Source organism: Ursus americanus, chromosome 6, assembly GCF_024610735.1.
Source record: "Ursus americanus isolate L20-20 chromosome 6, mUrsAme1.1.p, whole genome shotgun sequence".
Taxonomy (NCBI): Eukaryota; Metazoa; Chordata; class Mammalia; order Carnivora; family Ursidae; genus Ursus; species Ursus americanus.
In genome coordinates this window covers 43,476,029-43,497,601 of record NC_142132.1, presented here as the reverse complement: position 1 = coordinate 43,497,601, position 21,573 = coordinate 43,476,029, and the positions used below count along the sequence as shown (strand labels likewise).

Below are 21,573 nucleotides of genomic sequence, written 5' to 3'. Positions count from 1 at the left end.
AAGGGCTGGAGGTTGAATCTGTCATCAATGGCCAATGATTTAATCAACCGCGCTTATATAATGAAATCTCCATAAAAACCAAAAGGACAGAGTGTAGGGAGCATCCCGGTTGGTGAACAGGTGGAGGTGCTAAAAGGGTGGTAACACCCATGGAAAGCAGGGAAGTTCTACCCCTTCTCACACACCTTGCCCTATGCATCTCTTCCGTCTTGCTGTTCCTAAGTTGTATCCTTTTATAATAAGTCAGTAATATAGTAAACGGTTTCCCTAAGTTCTATAAGCCACTCTAGCAAATTAATCAAACCTGAGGAAGGAGTTATGGGAACCTCCAGTTGACATGTTTTGTGACTTTTCAGCGTTTGACTTGAGTCGTTGTGACACACAGCTATACTTCCTACTCTTGGATTCTGTGAGATTTCTCAGGAATAAAACATTTCTGGTCCATTTCATAATTCTGGCCACAAGTTGGTTTGAAACATGTTAGATGGAGATGTCCTAAAGCAGTTAGAAACAAAGGATAGAATGATGGAATTTTGACCAAGAGATCATAAAATTACCGAAAATGACATCTCACTGATAGAATCATAGAGGGAAATACCAAAAACTTTTCTGCTGAGCACGCCTGCCATCAGAGTGGACCACTATAATCACAGAAGTCCTAGATTCTAGACCAGTATTTTTCAACCATTTTTCATTATTGCTTCTCTAAGAAGCATTTTTAGACATTTTTCCCCTAATTTCCCTCCCCCATGAAATTTTAATGCCACAGATAAACTTACCTATGTAATGTGTGTAATGTATATCTGTTATACTATATATATCTTTATAAACTATATATTGTATAATGTTTTATTTGTTTTATATATATATATAAAGATTTTTTTCACCCTTCAAGAACCAGTTTTTAATCCCCATTGAGAATGCTTCTTCTAGACCCAGATCTACCATTCATTACTTTGCCACATTTTCTTAAGCTATTATCACTTATGGTTTTAGTGTCCTCTTTGCAACCTGACCAGAACGTGTGAGATTATTCTCAAGATTCCTCCAGTGTTCTGTCCCTGAACAGATACTATCCTATTAATGAACTTGGTCTTTTGACCTATTGCATTTGGTTGCATCTCTGAGGGAAATACGTTGAAAAATTGCCAGTAAAATGAATACAAAAATGAACTACATTTTTCCTTAATCTGGAATCAATGTTGTTTTGGAGCCCACAGTCAGCCTAAAGCACATAGCTTGTCTATTCCATTCTGGTAAACTCAGGCCAGTCTGACAATTTATCAGTCAGATTTAGGACATCTCACTATCAGTCACCTTCTAGTTCAAAGCCCTTTCTTCTCTCCTGGGCCCCTTACCACTGAGAAACTTTACATTAAACAAGAGGAAACAGGTGTGGACTGCTTTCTATTCCTCCGCTCTACTTTCTTTCTGGTCAATGTACCAGCTCCCAGGTAATGCTTTCAGCAGAACCCAGAGGAAGCAGTTCCTTCTTAGCTATGGCTTCACTTTTCTTCAGTTGAGGTTGGTACAGTTTGATCTCTTAGACAGAGAGATGCTGGCTCTGTTGCGTAGCACACACCATGGTGTGTTGGTGCCCATGTGAGCATATTTCTGGAAAGAGACTGCCTCACTACTGAGCAATGTCTTAAAGGGTGCAAACAAGATAGCCCACGCTCACAGCTACATTCTTGGGTTTATCCAGATCTCAGGGATTCTAGGAATCTGACATGGCAAATTTTAAATCCAAGAAAACAAGGAGGGGAAGATTTTGACTCCTCCCCACCTGCTTTGTTTTCTGCCACTTAACAAACGCCATATGAAAAGCAGCTACCCGGTGCCCCCCCCCCCCCATGTTCACAGACATTACCAGCCTTTCGGGGAGAAGCACCTTCCCTTCTTTGGGAGACACAGTGAGCACACTGGGCAGGGCAGTGGTAAAACCTTCACAAACTCCCCTTTCAACTCTCTTTCACCCACCCCACACCTCCTGATGCAAAAGTTTAGTGGGGCTGGGTGGGGGCATTTATTTTAACTAAAAAAAATAAATATTTGTTCTTCAGTCCTTGCTTCTGGTTTTTCTCATCTATAACCCAGCACTTTCCACTTAGCCAGCAGGTGGAGGATAAGGAACCAGTCAGCAGGCTTCAGTAAAAATAGTGGTGGATATACAGCATTAGGATTCGTGATTCATGTCTTTTTCTGATTTTTGCTCTATGCTCCAAGGCCTTAGAAGCAGAGAACTTACAATTTAACACTTCATACTGATGCTGGCAGGCAGCGTCCGGGGATCTAGAGGGGGTCTTGCAGGACTAGCCAAGAGGGTCCTTGGCTTCCCGGAGGCTGGAAATCAAATAGGAGCCAGCAGGAAGTGGGAGTAGAGCTTATGGAAGATATAGAGAAGGCAGATATAGAGGGAGTGTCTGGGAGACTCAGAAAAGAAAGGACCATGAGTCTTGTCTTTGCTCAGGGTCAGGGGGTTTTCACCGAGGAGAGTGGCCTGGTATATGTGTCCCCTCAGGCATCCAGGAACTGTTTAGAACAAAGATGAGGGCTCAGGTGTTATTCCTTGGAGCCAGGGGGCCTTGGCATCTAGATGTCTAGTGCTGGTGGTCTGGAATATCCATATATGAAAGCTTTGCCCGTCTATTCTCACCTTGTCCTTCCTTAGATGTTATCTATTCTAAAGAAATCATTAACTCCTTGTGCCTTACAAGGAGTGTAAAGTGTGGGCGGGGGTGCAGGTCCTAGCAAGAAGGACAGGGGGCATGTGTAAAGTGGGGTGGGGGTGCAGGTCCTAGCAAGAAGAGAAGCAGGAAAAGAAGCAAAAACAGATTTTCACAGAGTCCTTCAGTTTCCCTGTCTCAATACTGACTTTACGTACCTACTTCCCCCACATCTGTAACTCTTTCTGTATCCTATCTCTAAATTAATGGTGTAATTATCCACCCAATTTCACTCAATTCAGAATGCATGGATTATCCTGGTGCCTCCCTCATCCTTATCAGCTATATTCAATCAGTCATTAAATCCTGTAAATTCCTCCTTTGTCCTATATCTCTGTCATAACCCCCTCTCTGTCCCTCTACTCTCTTAATTCCAGCCTTCAACACCTTTTGCTTGAACAATTGCAATAAATTCCTAATTAGTTTCCAGTCAATGAAATCTCTCCCCACCCCACACTGAGTATATCTTCCCAATGATGTGACCCGGTAACGCTCCTTTTTCAAAATATTTGACATCTGTGGAAACAATACAAACCCCGTACTTGAGAAAAGAAAGTATGCAATCAGAAATTTATTTTCCTTTATCAAGTGAATACGTTTTAACTAATAAGAATCTTATAAATCGCCTGGGTGGCTCGGTTGGTTAAGCGTCTGCCTTCCGCTGAAGTCCTGATCCTTGGTCCTGGGATCAAGCAGGTCAGGGGCCAGGCTGCTTCTCCCTCTCCCTCGCCCTCCCCCTGCTTGTGCGTGCTCTCTCTTTCTTTCTCTCTCTCTCTCAAATAAATAAATAAAATCTTTTAAGAAAAAATCTTACAAATCACTTAACAAGGCATATTGTTTTTTCAGGTACTGTGTTGTGAATCCCTTCTCTTTGCTGATAACAGAAGCTGTAGGGAGAAAAAAAAAAAACCCACGAAGGTAGCTAACAAAGAATCCATGTGCTAGCTAATCAAATTGGGTGAAGATCTAAAGATTAAATTGATCTTGCTTGACCTGTTCGCTATCTTAAGTGACAGATTTCTCTACAGTGTTTTCCTGCCATTTTCAAAGTAAAGAAATAAAAATTGTGTGCTGCCAAACTGTTTTATTACCCACATAAAATGTAAACCTTTATGTTTGTCAAGATTTACATGGTTAGAGGATTATCATAAATCACAATTAACAATAGCTGTGGAGATAAGGCTCATGAATTTTACATGTTGTTAATCATCTTATCTAAAATAGCACCCCTCCAAGGCTTTCTGCAAGCTCTATTTTTTTCCATAGTACTTATCACCACCAAACATTTTGTCTATTTTTTGTTTCCACCAGAAAGTCAACAACACCGTTAAGTGCAAGGACTTTGTTTTGTCCAAACAACAGTAGTGGTTGTTTTATTCATTTGTATACATCCCAAGTTCAGTGCTTGATACAAAGTGAGACTCAGCAAATATTTGTGTAATGGATAAAAGATAGCAAAAGAAAAACAAAACAAAACCTCCATCATGTAGCCGAGAAATGGCTTTTCACTTTACAAATTGTGTATAATGAAAACATCGTCACAGTCCTCAGGACAAGGCAAGAGACAGAGGCCGTTTTTATCATGCCTGTTATACATCTACACGCTGAAGCCTGAAAATGTGTCGTGGGGAAGTCAGAGCAATGGGGGAAAGAATCTGCTAAAATCTGGCCGGTAACCTTGTGTGATTTAGACCCTTTCCTGGATTTCATGAGCCAACCTTAGGCGTCAGACCCAAGAAACCAATTGGCTGCACTCTGAAACTACCACGTTTGGCACACTATTCATCTCGCATCTTGAGAAGGGGGAAAAAAGCAACATGAGGAAAAGAAAGAGGATACGGGATAATTTTTACTTCTCACACATTTAATATTCTTTTTCAATTTTTACGTGATTTTTCTAACTGCCGCCGGTGAAACTGTTGACACAGAAACGAAGACTAGCTCTGCTACCCATAGATAACATGGCTATAGTGCCTTCGCTGCCCATACCCAAAATGGACGCTGACTATGACGCTCCCGACACTTCACTACTGGCCCCGCCCCTCTAGCCCGGAACCCCTCCTCCCTACCGTGCCAGCCCTTCCGTCAGAGATCTGCTCATGATTGGGTGATCCTAGTGTTTGGCGATTCTCCGGATGTTGCGTCACTCAGTGAGTAGGGGAAATTGCGCGCGCGGAGACAGTAAGGAGCGGGCGGAGGTCCAGGGAGGTGTGCGCTTTTGCGTTTCGCCGGCCCGGAAGGGTAACTGCGGTTGAGGTGACCGGGGACTGAGGTATGGCTACTCCGGGCCTGCTGGCACCGGAGATCCACTGTCCTGACGGCCGGCTTCGCGGGTCCGTTGGGTGCATCCGAGGAGGACTGAAGGCGGAGGCGCTGCTGGCTGCGTCACAGCCCAGCGGTGCCCCATCTTGGCGGCGCGTTAGGGTCATCGTCCTGCGGGTGACCGGGTGAAAGAGGGCGGCGGCGGTGGGGCTTGGGCAGACGGCAGGGGCTCGCCCCCGCTGCCCTCTTCTTCCTCGGGCAGAGGTGCTGAATCACTCAGCGGCTGGGCCGCACAGCCGCCGCCCTCTCAGATAAGGGGCTGCTGGAGCGGGGGTGTTGTAGGGTTGTGCGTTGACTTTGGGAGACTAGAGACTTGCTGCCGAGTTCTCAACCGAGTCTGGAGAGCTGGGTGAAATTTCTCGGGGGACGAGGCGCTTGAGCGCATCAATGCTTGCGGTGGCGTACGGGGTCCGTCATACTTTATTCATTTTATAGCTGAAATACCTCAGTCTCAGAGGGCAGACTCTCGCGAGGCCCCTTTCTGGCATGTGGCAGAAACAAAATTTCCACTTGGTTCTGTTGGGCGACATGGAGACCACCAGCGAGGCCTCATTCCTAGTCGATGTGTTGAGTACTGGGGGAGATAAACCACACAGGCTGAGATGATGTAATGGCGTGAAAGTAGTAGAAGGTCTTGGTATCTTCTCAGTGTTGTACACTCGTTATAAATTCAGTGGCAGAGCTGAAAGTACACTGGGTTAGGTATTTAGCAAGGATTCTTAGCTTTGGGGGTGCTAGGTAAAACGTTCCGGGGTCCTAATGATTCACATTAGAACCAGAGTTAAGGCCCAGCATCTACATTTTAAGATGAATCCCAGGTGGTTTCTGTACCTTCAGTACTTTCATCACATTTTGAAGGGAAGTAATATTTGGCATGTTTAGCAGAAATGTATGTTTGATTACTGTTGATGTGAAACCTTACAGTGCAGCATGACCTTGAAGAGTTATTCATCTCTTCCTTGGATGACATTTTTCTTCTGCTCCAGGTCTTGTTTTAAATTTTCCTGTTGATTGCTGGTATAAATCTTAAAACCACATTTATAAAGCGATCACACGCTGCAATTGTTTTAAGATATTAACATCTACTTTGTATTAGACACACAACTTTTACGGAGTCATACACAATATTCAAACTGGGATTTAATTCTCTTTTGGTGGTCATCCCATATTGGGTTCTTTGGGGTGGAGTTCTTGAAATAACAAGGAGTAAGCCAACAATTCATCATTAACATTTAAAAAGTGCACTACGTTTTTCTGTTAAAGTATGATTGACGGGCTCTTCTGTGTCTTCTGTGTCTCTGGATCTTTTCTGTGTTACCCCCTCAGTTGGTTAATGGGTTATTTTTTGTCTGCGTCTTGAACTAGCATTTCAGATCTGCTTGGTAAACCTGGTGCACCACCATGCTGGCCGCAAGACTTCTGTGTCTCCGGACACTCCCTTCCAGGGTTTTCCAACCAGCTTTCACCAAGGCCTCCCCTATTGTGAAGAATTCCATCACGAAGAATCAATGGCTCTTAACACCCAGCAGGGTAAAGATAATCTGATATCTTATATTGTATCCTTCTCTTTATGCACCAGGACATTTTTGTTGTTGTTTTTGTTTTTTGACTGTATGAAGCTCCCTGTTCTGCCTTTAGTGATTTACTGAAACAGTTAGCTCTAATAATGTCCCAAATCAGCTCTTTCTCCCCATTAGTGTTGTGTCATTCTGTTCCTTCTTATCACATGTGAAAGACAGAAAGAGCTCCTATAACTTTCTCTTTACTTAGAGCTTTCGGAGTTTCATTCAGAGAATTTATAGTGATTTGTGTCCGATTGAGAGGTATATGATACAAGAAAGAAATTGTGGAGCCTGTAGTCAAAAGCTTAAGAACCCAGGAATATTAACATTTGGTCAATAGCTTATTAATAAGTTACTAAAAACGTCATTTCAGCTCTTGGTTAGAGAGTGGTAGAATCCATCAGGTTAGAGAGACACCCATTTTCTTTTATAATAGATTTCTCCATCATTCAAATCAGAAGTATAAATTTTGAAATGTGAGGTAGATAAGGAAATATATACAAGCTAAAAGAGACAGCTGTTTTCCTCTTAAATTAACTGTTCTGCTATTGAAAAAGAGCTTAAAAAAAGAAAAGGTAGCAGTCATCCCTCCCTTTGACTTTATGTTAAGAAAGGTAACTTTCTTGAGCCTATTTCCCAAATGAAAAAAAATGTAGCTAATACTTACTGAATGCATGTTTTTTTAAAAGTTAGTGTTTAAAATATGATCTAGGGATATAAATCTGTAGTTTATGAAATAATTATTCTGAAATTTTAAGAAGTTAAGTTGTAAACTAAGAATCTAAGTGAGTCACTTCAAAGATCAACCACAGGTAGGGTCTACATTTAATTTTTTAGATTGGCTGACAGACCTTTATAGTGAAACTACATACATAGAAAGTACCAAGTTATATAGAATTTTCTAGAGTAATGAGATTTAATTGTATTTTATTAATAACATTCTGTTTTCCTGTATGTATCGTATGTCTTTGTTTCATGTATGTCAGGAATATGCCACCAAGACAAGAGTTGGGATCCGGCGTGGGAAAATTGGCCAAGAACTTAAGGAGGCAGCAATGGAACCATCAGTGGAAAAAATATTTAAAAGTAGGCAGCAGTCTTTAGTTTTTGAACTGGAGTATGTGAATATGTTTTAAGAAGTCCATGAACAGCCTTCTAAAAATATGTGCAAATGAAAAAAAATTAAAATATGTGCAAACTTATGTATGTGAGCATTTTCTGTGAAGAAAGACAGTCATTCTTCAGGATCTCATGACCCAGAAAAGATTGATAATTCACATTGGGTTCATTGGTTCCCAGTCATATTTCTTCCAGAGAAAATTTTACTTTTACCATTTTTTTTAAGATTATATTTATTTATTTGACAGAGAGAGAGACAGCCAGTGAGAGAGGGAACACAGGCAGGGGGAGTGGGAGAGGAAGAAGCAGGCTCCCAGCGGAGGAGTCTGATGTGGGGCTCGATCCCAGGACTCTGGGATCATGCCCTGAGCCGAAGGCAGACACTTAATAACTGAGCCACCCAGGTGCCCCTACTTTTACCATTTAAAAAAAAAAAGGATTAATAGTTAGTATGCCATGATATAAAAGGTAAAATCTGTTAAGGAAGTCCAATTGAAGTTGAATAAAATCTTTACTCAAGCATACAATATTTATGTATGTTTTAAGTTGAGAGAAAATCACTAAAACGGATATTAATAAAAGCCTCGCTGTTCAAGAAGAGTCCTCTTAATTGGTTGTTCATATATTGCCTCCCTGGAAACAATACCTTAATGAAGTTCGTCTGGATTTCAGCTTTGCAAATTTAACTAGATTGTTAATCTACCCAAATCTATTCATAGAACACTATTGCTGTTTGTAAGGACCTTACAGAGTGTCGATATATTATAATGGGAAAGAGCTGTAATCTGTATCTCTCTGGGCATTTCTTTCTGATTAGTAAGTTTGCCCTAAAAGATAAATTATATGAATCATATAGCTATAGCATAGTAGTATTCTTCATGAACAAATTCAAACTAAAAGGAGTAAGATTCATCCAATTAAGATTTGGTAAGTTGTTTCTTTCCCTTGCTCTTACTTTAGGGCACCCTCTCCCTTGATTCTGCATATACTGATTACATTTTTGGTTCCTTTTTTTCTTTGTCTGCGTCAAGCATCATCTTTATTAATGGCACTTTATACGCTGGTATGACTATTAACATTTCTTTTTCATCTTTTTTTTTTTCATAAGAGCATCATGAGAACATAACCTAGATTCTTAGGAATAAATTTAAATAAAGAAGTATCCCCACATTACAGATATACTGCCTCCTTAAATTTCTAATCAAGTCTGACCCTTTTTGTATTAATACACCTATGTTTTAGCAGTGTCCTTTTTTACTGGTTCCCTAATTTTGAAGCCACTTAATCCCCATATGTTCTAATTATGGTTGTTAGAAAGGACTATGGTATATAGTTCGATTTTCCTCATACAAATATTAGAAGGGGCTTACCATAAACATTTTAATTTAGTCAAGATATGACTGTATTAATGTGCATTTCCTCTTGTGTTCTCTAGTTGATCAAATGGGAAGATGGGTTATTGCTGGAGGGGCTGCTGTCGGTCTTGGAGCATTGTGCTACTATGGCTTGGGAATGTCTAATGAGATTGGAGCTATTGAAAAGGCTGTGTAAGTAATTAATTTCCAAACATTTGCAATCTTCAAGGTTCCAATTTTGTTTTCATCCTTCTCTTTTGCCACTTTTGAAATGTTTCATATCTAATCTTCTAACTGTAGAAATATACTTGAATAAAAATAAAACCTCTTGACATCTGTGCAGACTTAAATAAAAAATCTTTTACTAACGTTATATGTGTTTAAGCACGGAGAAAATGTGTTTCTTTGTATATGTGCCAAGTGCTTATGTTTTATATCATTTAATTTTATGATTAACTCCAATGTATGCATCATTATTTCTATAATAAATGAGATAAGATTAGAGCAATAAGTTGGTATTAACTATGTTGTGTCTTTAACAGAATTTGGCCTCAGTATGTGAAGGATAGAATTCATTCTACCTATATGTACTTAGCAGGAAGTATTGGTTTAACAGCTCTGTCCGCCCTGGCGGTGAGCAGAACTCCTGTTCTCATGAACTTCATGATGAGAGGCTCTTGGGTGGTAAGTCAGCTTGTTTTTGCTTTCCTTTTTCACTAAGTATCAAAAGATTAGACAAGATATTGGGGGACAGGTATTAAATGGAAAGGAATCCCTTACTATATTGAACAAGTAGTTCAAATCTATGAATTAATAGTGCAGCTGAGACAAATTAGGAATTACGTTCTGAGATAAATCAGGAATTATTCTTTGTTGAGTTTGTATTTAAATAGTGGCAAAGGGGTTGACCAAGCTTAGAGGAATATCCTACTTACCTAGCAGCAGAGATCAAACAGCCTGTGTTGTGTAGCAGTTTATTTAATAAAGCTGGGGGCAGGGGCGACATGACAAATGCAAAACCATCTTAGAAGTCAGTGGAAAATATTTGTTGCGAACACTTGAACTTTCTTGACCCCGTGTAAGGTTTTATATTCTGTGTTTCTTGAGCATTTGTTACTTTGTTAGATACCAAAAAAATGATTTCAAAAGTGGTAGCTGTTTTTCTACTATCTGGTTGAAGAAATGAGCTTAAGTGGTAAAGGATGTGCAATAAGAAGTAGAAAGTGTAAAATCAGTTGAAAGACTCTCTTTGTCTTGGACTAGTAGTGAAGTTTCGTGCAGGAGACATTTATTTCATCAGAACTGTTGGAGGCCAGCATTTTTTATTGTAGGAGAGGTCAAAGGTAGTCTAGGTTTGCAGAACAGCTTGAGGAAAGGAGAAGAGGTAGTCCTTGAAACTGGCTTCATACATGATCGGGATCGAGCCCCGCATTAGGATCCCTGCTCAGTGGGGAGTCTGCTTCTCATTGCCTCACTCGCTCTCACTTGCTCACTCTCTCTCAAATAAAATCTTTAAAAAAAAAAAAGACTGAGATAAAACTGGCTTCACAATAGTGTCAAGAGTGGAATTCGAGTATTTGAGGTCTAGCGTGTGAAGAAGACACAATTAGGGAATATTTGATTGCTACACTGAGGAAAGTGCCTAAGTAGAGGCTATTGCAGATACTGAAACAGCAAAAATATATATATATTTTTTAAAGATTTTATTTAGTTATTTATTTGACAGAGATAGAGACAGCCAGCGAGAGAGGGAACACAAGCAGGGGGAGTGGGAGAGGAAGAAGCAGGCTCATAGCGGAGGAGCCCGATGTGGGGCTCGATCCCACAACGCCGGGATCACGCCCTGAGCCGAAGGCAGATGCTTAACCGCTTTGCCACCCAGGCGCCCCAGCAAAAATATTTTTTGTATTTGAGTTCTAAGAACTCAAATGGAAGAGACAAGAAGCAAGTATACCAGCTGTGTGTTTGCATGATCTGAAATGAAGGATTGTAAGAACGTGAACTATGAGTTTGAGACGGGAAGGGAGACGGGAGAGTTAATATACGATTTCCCATCGGTAACCAGCTCTAGCTTCCATCCAACTTCCGAAGCCATAATATGTCCACTGTACTTTCCAGGGGAGAACCAGTTAGGATAGCATGGCCATTTGGACACTATTCAGGTGCGTGTTATGGATCTCCTAGCCTAGAAGTCCATGAGGGCACAGACTAAGCATGGTACATTCTCACCAGGAATGTAAGTTTTAATCAGATAGATAATATAAATGCTTTTTAATGAAACACCATGGCTATAAGAGAAAAATTAAAATATACAAAAGAGTTTAGCCCCTGAAATAAGACTTCAGAGAAGTTCGTGCTTGGGCCATATTCTCACCTTCCTGTGAGCATAAGATCATTCTCACCTGCTGTTAGGGCTACTTAAATAAAATAGTTTGGAAAGCCAGGCAAGTGCTGCAGAGATGAAGATGAAGCTTTTTGAGGGTGGCAGACATACAATGTCAAAGTTGGTATCAAGTGATTTTAGAACAGAGAAGAGGCTTCTGACACTGCTCGTGGCATTCAGTGTCCCTCCCAGAAAAACTTTGCAGGTGAGGAGGTAATCCTTGAATAAGTCAACCAGATAGAAAAGATGTGTTCTTAGGCAAAATGAACAGAATTAAAGAGGCATGAGACGGGGGCGTGTTTGCATCCCCACCATTTTAATGTAGCTTGAGTGTGTAGAGTATGGAAATGTAAAAGGCAGAAAATGCAACTGGGTCATGAACATGAAGGACCTTAAAAGAAAAAAATGCAATTGTGGTAAATATCCTGAAAATGCCGTGCATTTGTGTGAAGTATAAAGAAATGTGTGTGTGGTTTTTAATAATTATTTCTCCGTTAGAAAATGATAGGGTAGAACCCATCGTGCTTATTTATATTAATATGAGCAAAGGCTCTCCCATATTCAGCGAAAACAGCTGTTAACGTCTTTATCTATACTTTATGTCGGAGGTTGAACATTCACATGTCGTGGGTCAGACAGATAATGGAGAGGGGCTAGGCAGGCCTGGTATGTCACACAGGGAATTAGTGACATCTAAGCAAAGGCAAGCATTCACATTCAACTGATTTTTGAGTAGTTGGGCTACAAAATATCTGCTGTTTTGTCCAAGAGCTGCAAGTTTGCAGTTTCTGCTTCAAGTTTCCTAAAGATTCATTATCATCATTTTCTATTCCGTGCATTTCTTTCTTAGACGCACAGGAAATAAGTGTTACAACAATGGCAATCTAAGGCAAAGAAAATGGATGGAGGACCAAGTCAGCCAGAAAACTAAGAGGATTGAGAAGTAGCATCTTACTCTCCTATTTTCCATATGCTTCTGTTCTTTAGGTTTTTTTTTAGGATATGATGGAGTTTAAGACCGTGTACTCTCTCTCTCTATATATATATATGTATATATATATATATTTATATGTATGTATAGCTATATTCTAATTGGTGTATCATGATTTTTTAAAATGCTTTCTGTGCTATACAAAAATAAAAATTATTTTGGGACTCTTATTTTTTTTTAAAGATTTATTTAAAGATTTTACTTACTTGAGAGAGAGAGAACAAGCATGGGGAAGAGGCAGAGGACAAGCAGACTCTCCCCACTGAGCAGGGAGCCAGACATGGGACTCAATCCCAGGACCTGAAATCATGACCTGAGCCGAAGCCAGACGCTTAACCAACTGAGCCACCAGGCACCCCAATATTTATTTATTTATTTATTTGAGAGTGATGGAGCATGTGAGCTTGAGCATTGGGGGCGGGGGGCAGGGGCAGAGGGGGAGAGAGAATCCCAAGCGGACTCCATGCTGAGCTCAGAGCCTGACCTGAGGCTCGATCTCGTGACCCTGAGATCATGACCTGAGCCGAAACCAAGAGTCAAACGCTTAACCAACTGAGCCACCCAGGCACTCCTATTTTGGGATTCTTAAAGAGGTTTTGTTAAACCTTTTGTCTAGCAAAAATAAAATTTTTTAAAAGATGGTGGTATCAGAGAGCTCAACTTAACTCACTTGGAGGTGTCTGCAAAACTTTGTGTGACAGTAGGGGGCAGTCTTGCCCCTACTAGGATCAGTTCATTATCCTTAATCTTTTTAAACAGATTTTTTTGAGGAACTAGCTGAACTTGGAACTTATGGGCTTCTACTTACAAGGGTTGATTTTTATCAGTAATATTTGTCTTTCAGACAATTGGTGCAACCTTTGCAGCCATGATTGGAGCTGGAATGATGGTACAGTCAATACCATATGACCAGAGCCCAGGCCCAAAACATCTTGCCTGGTTACTACATTCTGGTATGTTCTAATTTAAAATTTTTACTTAACAGCCTTCATTACTATCTTTTGTGGTGTCTCTTCACAATTGTAAATGACTTGTGCATAATTTAATAAAACCTTGTGTTTAGAAAACACAAATTTTTTATACTTATTGGTGGTTGTTTATTGCGGGACCTCTACTCTGAAAAGTTAATGATTCTGATACCAAGACCATAGACATCCGCAGTATTACATCTGGCCTCCTTTGACAGTCTGGTATATGTAGATTTCCTTTATGTATTTTGTCTACTCCTGGGAGGTTTCAAGCCTGATACACATTACTTGAGAATTGTTCTTATGCTGTATATTTAGAAGAATTTAGAAATGAGAGTGGAGAAGAAAAGGAGGAGGTAAGACACGTGAAAGAGTAGGAGATGATGATTTTGCAGTAGAGCATTGGAAGAAAGAACACAGTAAAAAAAGATTTTTGGAAATGCATTTGTGTCTGATACGATTAGCTGGGTCATTATTTAGATAGGTTTAGCACAAAGTTACTGTGGACGGGGGCAAAGGCTGTCCACCTGTAGTATTGTAGGACAGTTTTAATATCCTTTTACAGGTATATGTTGTGATATCTCCCTTAATTGTGGAGAGACAGATACTTTAGATAAAGTGTTTTCCATCTCAGGTATCACAGGATAGTCGCTGTCTGTGGGTTGAGTAAAGAGCCAGCTAGACCCAGAAACAAAAATACTTAGATACATATTCTCTACTACAAAACAAGACAAATTTTATTTTTTCTAATTTTTTTCTATTTGAGTATAGCTGACACACAATGTTACAGTAGTTGCCGGTATACAACATAGTGATGCAACTTCTCTATACATTTTGCTATACTCCCCACAAGTGTAGCCACCGTCTGTCACCATACAGCACTATTCTAGTATCACTGACTGTGTTCCCTATGCTGTGCCTTTTACTCCTGTGACTACTCCGTAACTGGAAGCCTGTATCTGCCTTCCCCTTCACCCATTTTGCACACCCTGCCACCTCCCCTCTGGCAACATCAGTTTGTTCTCTGTCTTTATGGGTCTGTTTCTGCTTTTTATTTGCTTATTCAGTTAAAACAAGACAAATTTTACAAGCATTTCCCTGAAACGGAACGTGAAGTGTTTCTAACATGGGTTAATACATGGAAATTAGGTACTTGGCATCCAGTATGACAAATTCCTGGTGTGAACTATGTCATTTATATTCTTCATGTGCTGTCTTTGTTTTGGTAAGTATGAGACAGCATGACTTGACAACCTTGGTTTTCAAGTCTGTTCTATTAGGTCTGAGGTTATTCAACTGTAGATATTCTCCATGGAGCTTTACAGGATAAAATCCTTGTGATTGAGGGAGGTGGTCCATTATCTTCTAGTACCAATAACCTTTTTAAGAAAAAATTATTCAAGATACAATGTGTACTTCTGTAAAATGTAGTATCTCTGAATGCCATCTATAAATATTTAAGGATTATTCAGCTTAAAAACAACTACATACCATCGTGGTATATAGAAAACTTTTTTTTTCTCGAGTATGTATCTTTGCATTTAAACACCAAAATCCTCACCATCTGAGTTAAGCATTATTATCTTGCCCAGTGAATGGAGTTCTGCACCTGTTTCCCATTTTAGACACTGAGTTCCTTGAGAAAACAGGTTCAGTGTTTTTATCTCTGATAAATAGTAGATACTTAGTGACTTACTGAATTAAATTAAAATAGCTGTGTAGTTTCAGTTTAGAATAAAGGCTATCTGGGTTGCTTAGAAAACTCCTTTTAATCTGCTATTATTAGTGTATAAATTATTTGGGTCAAAGTATTTTATGTGTTGGAGGGGGACCCCAAGACCACCCATTCATTCATTCAGTGTTTTTTTAGGAGTCCTAAGACTGAGCATATAGTTGTCCTCAGAGCTAAGGTTTATTACAATAAAAGGACACGTGATAGCATCTGCAAGGGGAAAAAATATAGGCAGAGTGTGGAGCAATTCATCCACAGGCTTTCAGTGCTCCCTCCTTTCTTTGAGGGGACTTCTCAAGCAAGTGAGAAGTGGCAGTGAGGTGGAAGCCCATTAGGGACTTGGTGCCTGAGGGTTTTTATTTAGGGCTGATCATGTAAGCACCTTCCTAGCAACTACCAAAATACAGATGTCCAGAAGGAAAGCAAGCTTTCCGCATAACTCACATTGTTTTCACAAGAAGTCTCACCCTCCCACTTATAGAATACTTCATGTGCCAAGTTCTTAAGTAACCGATGACCTGCTATGGTAACCCTTCCCTGTACAGCATGAATGCGAGTTTTTGCTTTACATTTCACCCATATCTTAAGAAGCTGTGCAAGCAAGCATTGACATTTCCATTTCACGGGTGAGGAAGTGGAGACTATGTGAGGTCAGACCGGCAGGTGCCACAGTCAGAACTGACACCCTTATTTCTTCAAGTCCATCCTTCTGTCTACTCTTTCTTTCACTGGTATGTTTGAGATTGAGACCTGAAGGGGGTTTGATGACCCAAAGGCAATCCCTCACAGTATTAAAGGGACGTCAGAGTTGGCTTTTGACCAGTATTAACATCTCAGTGCATTCCATTTTCATTTTTCACCCAAATGTTTAGCACTGTTTCGACACAGCTGTGGTCTTAATCAGGGCTAAGTGATACTGTGCAGGAATTACTGAAATGATCGTTGGAAGACTATTCGAACTGTTTTCCCCCCCAGCTTTATGAGGATATAATTGACACATAACACCATATAAGCTTTAAGATGTATAACTTGTTGATTTGATACATACATACATTGCAAAATGATGACCACCATAGCATTAGCTAACACTTCCATTCCATATTTACCATTTCTTTTTTGTGGTGTGAGAACATTTAAAATCTATTCTGTTAGCAACATTCAAGTATATGATAAAGGATTAGCTATAATCACCATGCTGTACATTTGGGTCTTCACATTTGTTCATCTTATAGCTGGAAATCTGTACCCTTTGACCAGTATCTCCTCGTTTCCCCCATACCTCTACCCCTGGTAACCACCACTCTACTCTGTTTCTCTGAGTTTGACTTTTTTAGATTCTTAGTATAATTGAGATCCTGTATTTGTCTTTCTCATACTTCACTTAGTATAATGCCCTCAGGGTCCATTCATGTTGTCAAAAATGGCAAGGTTTCATTCTTTTTTATAGCTGAATATTATTCCATTTTGTATATACACCATATCATCTTTATTCATCCATTGAAGGACAATTTGGTTTTTGTATCTTGGAGATTGTGAGCAATGCTGCAGTGAACATGGGAGTACAGTCATCTCTATGAGATCCTGATTTCAGTTCTTTTGGTTATAAACCCAAAAGTGGGATTGTTGAATCATATAGTAGTTATAGTTTTAATTTTTTAAGGAACCTCCATACTTTTCCATTGTGGCTATACCAGTTGGATGAATGCCAGTTTGATTGGCAATAATAATGTTGAGATATCCTTGTTAGTTTTGTAATTGATATGTCCTTAAGCAGCAAACATCTATTACTATTTAAAATTTTTATGAGAAAATATCATTGAAAAATCTCTGACAATCTCCTTTAAAGTTTTGCTAAAGCTACAGGAAGGCTGGACTACAGCTGCACACACCATCAGAACCAGGCCTTAGAGAACAGGCTCATCAAAGAGCCAGATAGTGGGGCACAGACCTTTAGAAGGACCTGCAGCGGCTGATGAGAAAGTCCTAGAGGACCAGACCCGCCCCCCCCCCAAAGGCCTCAAACTTAAGGGCTATTGTTATGAAAAGGCCAGGACTCAGGTGCCCACATTCTGTGAGGACAAGTCTCCCAGAAGGCCAGAACACACAGAGTCTGATTGCCAAAGAGCTAGGCCATAAGTATTGGACCTCTCAGAGGACTGTGGCATCTGGGACGAGACCTTGGCAGACCATGGTGGCCAGGATCTTTGGAAAACTAAGCCATCCAAGTGATAAAAGCTCCAGAGATAGAATCTGCAGTAAACCTAGCCATGAAGAACGGAAAAACCAGAGGATTGTACCATGGCTGTCAAGGCCACCTGGGAAACTGTCTTTGTTAGGGTGAGCCTACACAGGAGAGGACCACTGGCAGGACAGGCCATGGAAAACAGGACCACCAGGCTAGACCCTGGAGAGCCAGGGGAGGACCAGGTTCCATGGGGTGGCAATGGGGGGTTGGGATGCTATGAAAGGGCCATGAACGAGGCAAGATCTCACTCATCTTTACTCCCTGGTACGAGCTCTACATCCTGACCGCATCCATTGGTGGCTAATGGGGTCAAGAGAAGCGGAGCAATGAGCTGACACATAAGTCTAGGGAAAGGAAGAAGGAGGACACTCTTTTATCCTCTGCCTGTGGCTTAGTCCAAGTTTCAGGACAGGGAGTTGCCTAGGGTAAGTAAAGTCGGGAGCCTGATGAAGAGTAAAGGTTTTTTCTTGGCTTCTGCAAAAAAATATTTTTTTTTGCTAAAAATTTTGCTGTCAGTTGTAAAACTGATGGGAATCCTAATAGAAATGTAAAGATTCCTAGAGGAATTTTTAATCCAGTGTCCTGTCTGACAGCAAAAGATGTTTTTAATTGCTCATTATCATGAGATATCTTCCTACTTGATCTAGAAATGTTACTCTCACAAGAGAGACATACTGGTGTTGAAATTATAGTATGACAATAGCTGTGCCTATTCCATGAGTTAAACTATGGACATTTAATATTTAATAAGAGGATAACTTGTTCCACTCACCACTGAAATAATGCCTTATCTAAGATTTATTTTTTTAATTAAGGAGTTCTGTTTGCTGATTAAATTACTGCTACCTTTCACTGTAATTTTTCGGAACTTGTTTATAAATATCTGACAACTAAAACTACTGTTCACAAGCTGAGATGACATTCCCTGTTCCGAAGGAAACAGCAGTGCCTGTCCTTGAAGTTCCTGCGTTTTAGAATTAGCATCCTCTACACATTCTCTCGTTTTACCTTGTTCCCTCTCGGCAGCAGCAGGTTTGACGTTCAGTTACTCCCTTCAAGCCTTTTAATCTCAGTTCGCATGTATGTGGTTATTGTTGCAAAGAATAGGAGTAGGCTCCCATCCAGATAATGAGCTACATAGAATTTGATAAAGTTATTTAAAAATCTAGATTCGTATTTGTATTCTGAGTTGAGACAGTTTAAGAACAGTGTTACTGTTGGGATTTTGAATTTCGATAGCTGCAAGTTTGGGCTGTGGAATTCAGGGGTAGTACTACCTAAATAAGGGAGAGAGACTTTGTAGTCCTGTTGTTTAACAATCAGGTATACAATTTATCAGAAGTGGCATTTTCTTTTTGGTTATTTAGTAAATACTTAACTACTTGCTCTTTCTCCAGGTGTGATGGGTGCAGTGGTGGCTCCACTGACGATACTAGGGGGACCTCTTCTCGTCAGAGCTGCATGGTACACAGCAGGCATTGTGGGAGGCCTCTCCACTGTGGCCATGTGCGCACCCAGTGAGAAGTTTCTAAACATGGGAGCACCCCTGGGAGTGGGCCTGGGTCTCGTCTTTGTATCCTCACTGGGTAAGTCGCTGTGCTTTGACACTTACTTGGTTCTTGGTATCCTAAAATCATTGATGTACTCAGTTATCCTAATGGAGGGAATTTATTAAGAGTCACTTTTAAAAGTTTAAAAGGGAAACACTAATGAGAGTGTATTTTCTTATTTGGCATTGTGGTAAACACAATTTTTGGTTTTACCAAATACATCTAAAATGGAAAAGTTGGTCTGGGGAACATCAGAATTGCTCTTGATGCAAGAGCCTTTCTGTAATGTGAGCAAATGACCCATTTCAAGAATGAGTGTAATGGGTTTGCAACTTGAATGTGCATAAAATTACACAGTGCACATAATCCTTTTCTTATCTGTGCAGTACACCAAAAGAGGGTCTTTTTTTTTTCTTAAGTAATATTAATCATAAATCCAGTTCTAGAAGATTCCTTTTTTTTTCCCCCTCCCAGGATCTATGTTTCTTCCACCTACCACTGTGGCTGGTGCCACTTTGTACTCAGTGGCAATTTATGGTGGATTAGTTCTTTTCAGCATGTTTCTTCTGTATGATACGCAGAAAGTAATCAAGCGTGCAGAAATAATACCAGCGTATGGAGTTCAAAAATATGATCCCATCAATTCGTAAGTAGTCTTTAATGTCTTTCCTTTGTTACACAGGACATTTGTGTTATTACGGTCTATTTTTTTTTATGGCTGTATTAGTTTCCTAGGGCTACTGTAACAGACTACAAACTGAATGGTTAAAACAATGGAAATTTATATTCTCGCAGTTCTGGGCTCCAGAAGTCTGAAATCAGGGTTGATAACCTTCCAAGGGCTCTAAGAGAATCTGTTCCATGCCTCTCCTCTAGGTTCTGGTTTTGGTCAGCAGTCCTTGGTGTTCCTGGGCTTCTGTCATAGACGCATTACCCCAATCTCTGCCTCTATCTTCACAGCATTTTTCCTGTGTGTCTGTCTCTGTCTGTAGTCATTTTGAATTGAGGCGCACCCTACTCCATTATTAACCTCATCTTAACTCACATCTTGATAACATTTGCAGAGACCCTATTTCCAACTAAGGTCACATTTATAGGTACAGGGATTAGGATGTCAACCTGTCTTTTGAATTCAACTCAAAATAATGGGTTTGTCAAATTGTGCTATTTTATTTCTGTTGCTGTTTGGTCTGTTTTATCTCTTTAGTAACCTATATATCCACAGAACTTTTGATTAGATGGTAACTAAGTATAATATTTAGGTATTCAGTTAAGTCAGTATTTACCTATTTTTGTTGATTAACTTCATGGTGCTGCGACTGTTAGATAATAATGCTTTTCCCTTTTCTTGGACTCTCCACCAAAGTAGGTTGTTTTATTTAAACAACTTGAGTTTCATGTTGTCTCTCACATTTTTTAAAGTGGTGTTTTTTCCTTTCCTTTTACATTTGTCTGTTGAACTTTAACAAAAATTCATCATAATTGTTTTTTAAACATGCTGCTTTAACGCAGTTTTGTAACAGTTTTCTTTGGTTGACTGTTGGGGGGGTTGCCTTGAGGAGCTGTATTATATTTTAAAATGCCAGACTTGTGTCTGACACATTTTTGTGAAGGTGTTTCTCAGATTTTGTCTGGATTATTTCATTGTCTATCACCCAGGGTTTTTGTTTTTGTTTTTTTTGCAAGATACGATACTCATAAGAGCGTGTCAGAGGATAGAATAATGATTTTTTTTAATTGTTCTTTAACATTTCAAAGATTAATCTGCCAGAAAAAAATCTCGACTATTGTCTGGGGCTTCTTCAGTTGGCATCTTTTCTTTTTTTAATTTTCATTTCAAATACCTAAGACAGATAATCAGTATTGCTTTTTCTTTTCTAGACTAAGAAATAGTTTTTATCGTTATTAGAATTACATCATCTATAACAGGCCATCATTTTCTTTTCTAGGATGCTGGGGATCTACATGGATACCTTAAATATATTTATGCGAGTTGCCAGTATTCTAGCAACTGGAAGCAACAGAAAGAAATGAAGTGCCTCAGCTTCTGACTTCTTTGATACGTCAGATATCTTGCTTGTTGAATAGGGACAGGTATCCATTAAATAGTTTGTACAAGCAGCTTTCATTGAAGTTTAGAAGATAAGACTTGTCAACATGTTTCAGTTGTTCCGGTGATGTGAGGCTTTAGGTCTCCTTTTTCTTCTGCAGAATAAATTAAGTTGTTCTCTTCCAAATAAGCACACACATTTCCAGTTCTCATGTTTGAGTAATTCTTGTATGTTTTGATGAATGTGAAAACTTAAGTATGTGTTGTGAGAATTTAACTGTTCTATTTTAAAATTTATTTGAGTGAAAATTAGCAAACTCTTTTGTTGCATATCTTTTGAAATGCAGAAATATTAACAAGTAATGTCATAAGTGATGTAGAGGTTTGGTAAAGGGACCAGAGAGAAGCGAAGGGTCACCTGCAGTCTTTCTTTGAATACTTAGCACTTGTATAATTGATGGTAAGCCAGAAAGAGGGGTCTGGTGATTTGGAAACAAATAGATCATCACTGTTTTTACATTCATCTGTCGAACTTACCAAAGCATTGAGTATAAGACAAAGATAAAGGTG

At 39.7% G+C, this 21,573-nt stretch overlaps 1 protein-coding gene across 2 annotated transcripts; it reads left to right on the top strand.

Annotated features, from left to right (window-relative positions):
* The first annotated feature begins 4,866 nt into the window (after positions 1–4,866).
* On the top strand, positions 4,867–21,202 carry GHITM (growth hormone inducible transmembrane protein). Of its 2 annotated transcripts, none has more exons than XM_045783390.2 (9): positions 4,867–4,998; positions 6,414–6,578; positions 7,597–7,696; positions 9,165–9,276; positions 9,627–9,768; positions 13,303–13,411; positions 18,801–18,989; positions 19,428–19,599; positions 20,903–21,202. In XM_045783390.2, the coding sequence occupies exons 2-9, from the start codon at positions 6,450–6,452 to the stop codon at positions 20,985–20,987; spliced, it is 1,038 nt and encodes a 345-aa protein (XP_045639346.1). In that variant the 5' UTR covers positions 4,867–4,998; positions 6,414–6,449; the 3' UTR covers positions 20,988–21,202. The 2 variants fall into 2 exon arrangements, with proteins under 2 accessions (XP_045639346.1, XP_087719100.1); XM_087862974.1 differs by lacking the exon at positions 4,867–4,998 and adding an exon at positions 5,433–5,456.
* The last annotated feature ends 371 nt before the right edge of the window (positions 21,203–21,573 follow it).

Coding starts and splice junctions, on each gene's coding strand:
- GHITM (XM_045783390.2), top strand. CDS start 6,450: ATGCTGGCCGCAAGACTTCTGTGTCTCCGGACACTCCCTTCCAGGGTT. Junction 13,412..18,800: donor TGCCTGGTTACTACATTCTG/GTATGTTCTAAT, acceptor CTCTTTCTCCAG/GTGTGATGGGTGCAGTGGTG. Junction 18,990..19,427: donor CGTCTTTGTATCCTCACTGG/GTAAGTCGCTGT, acceptor TCCCCCTCCCAG/GATCTATGTTTCTTCCACCT.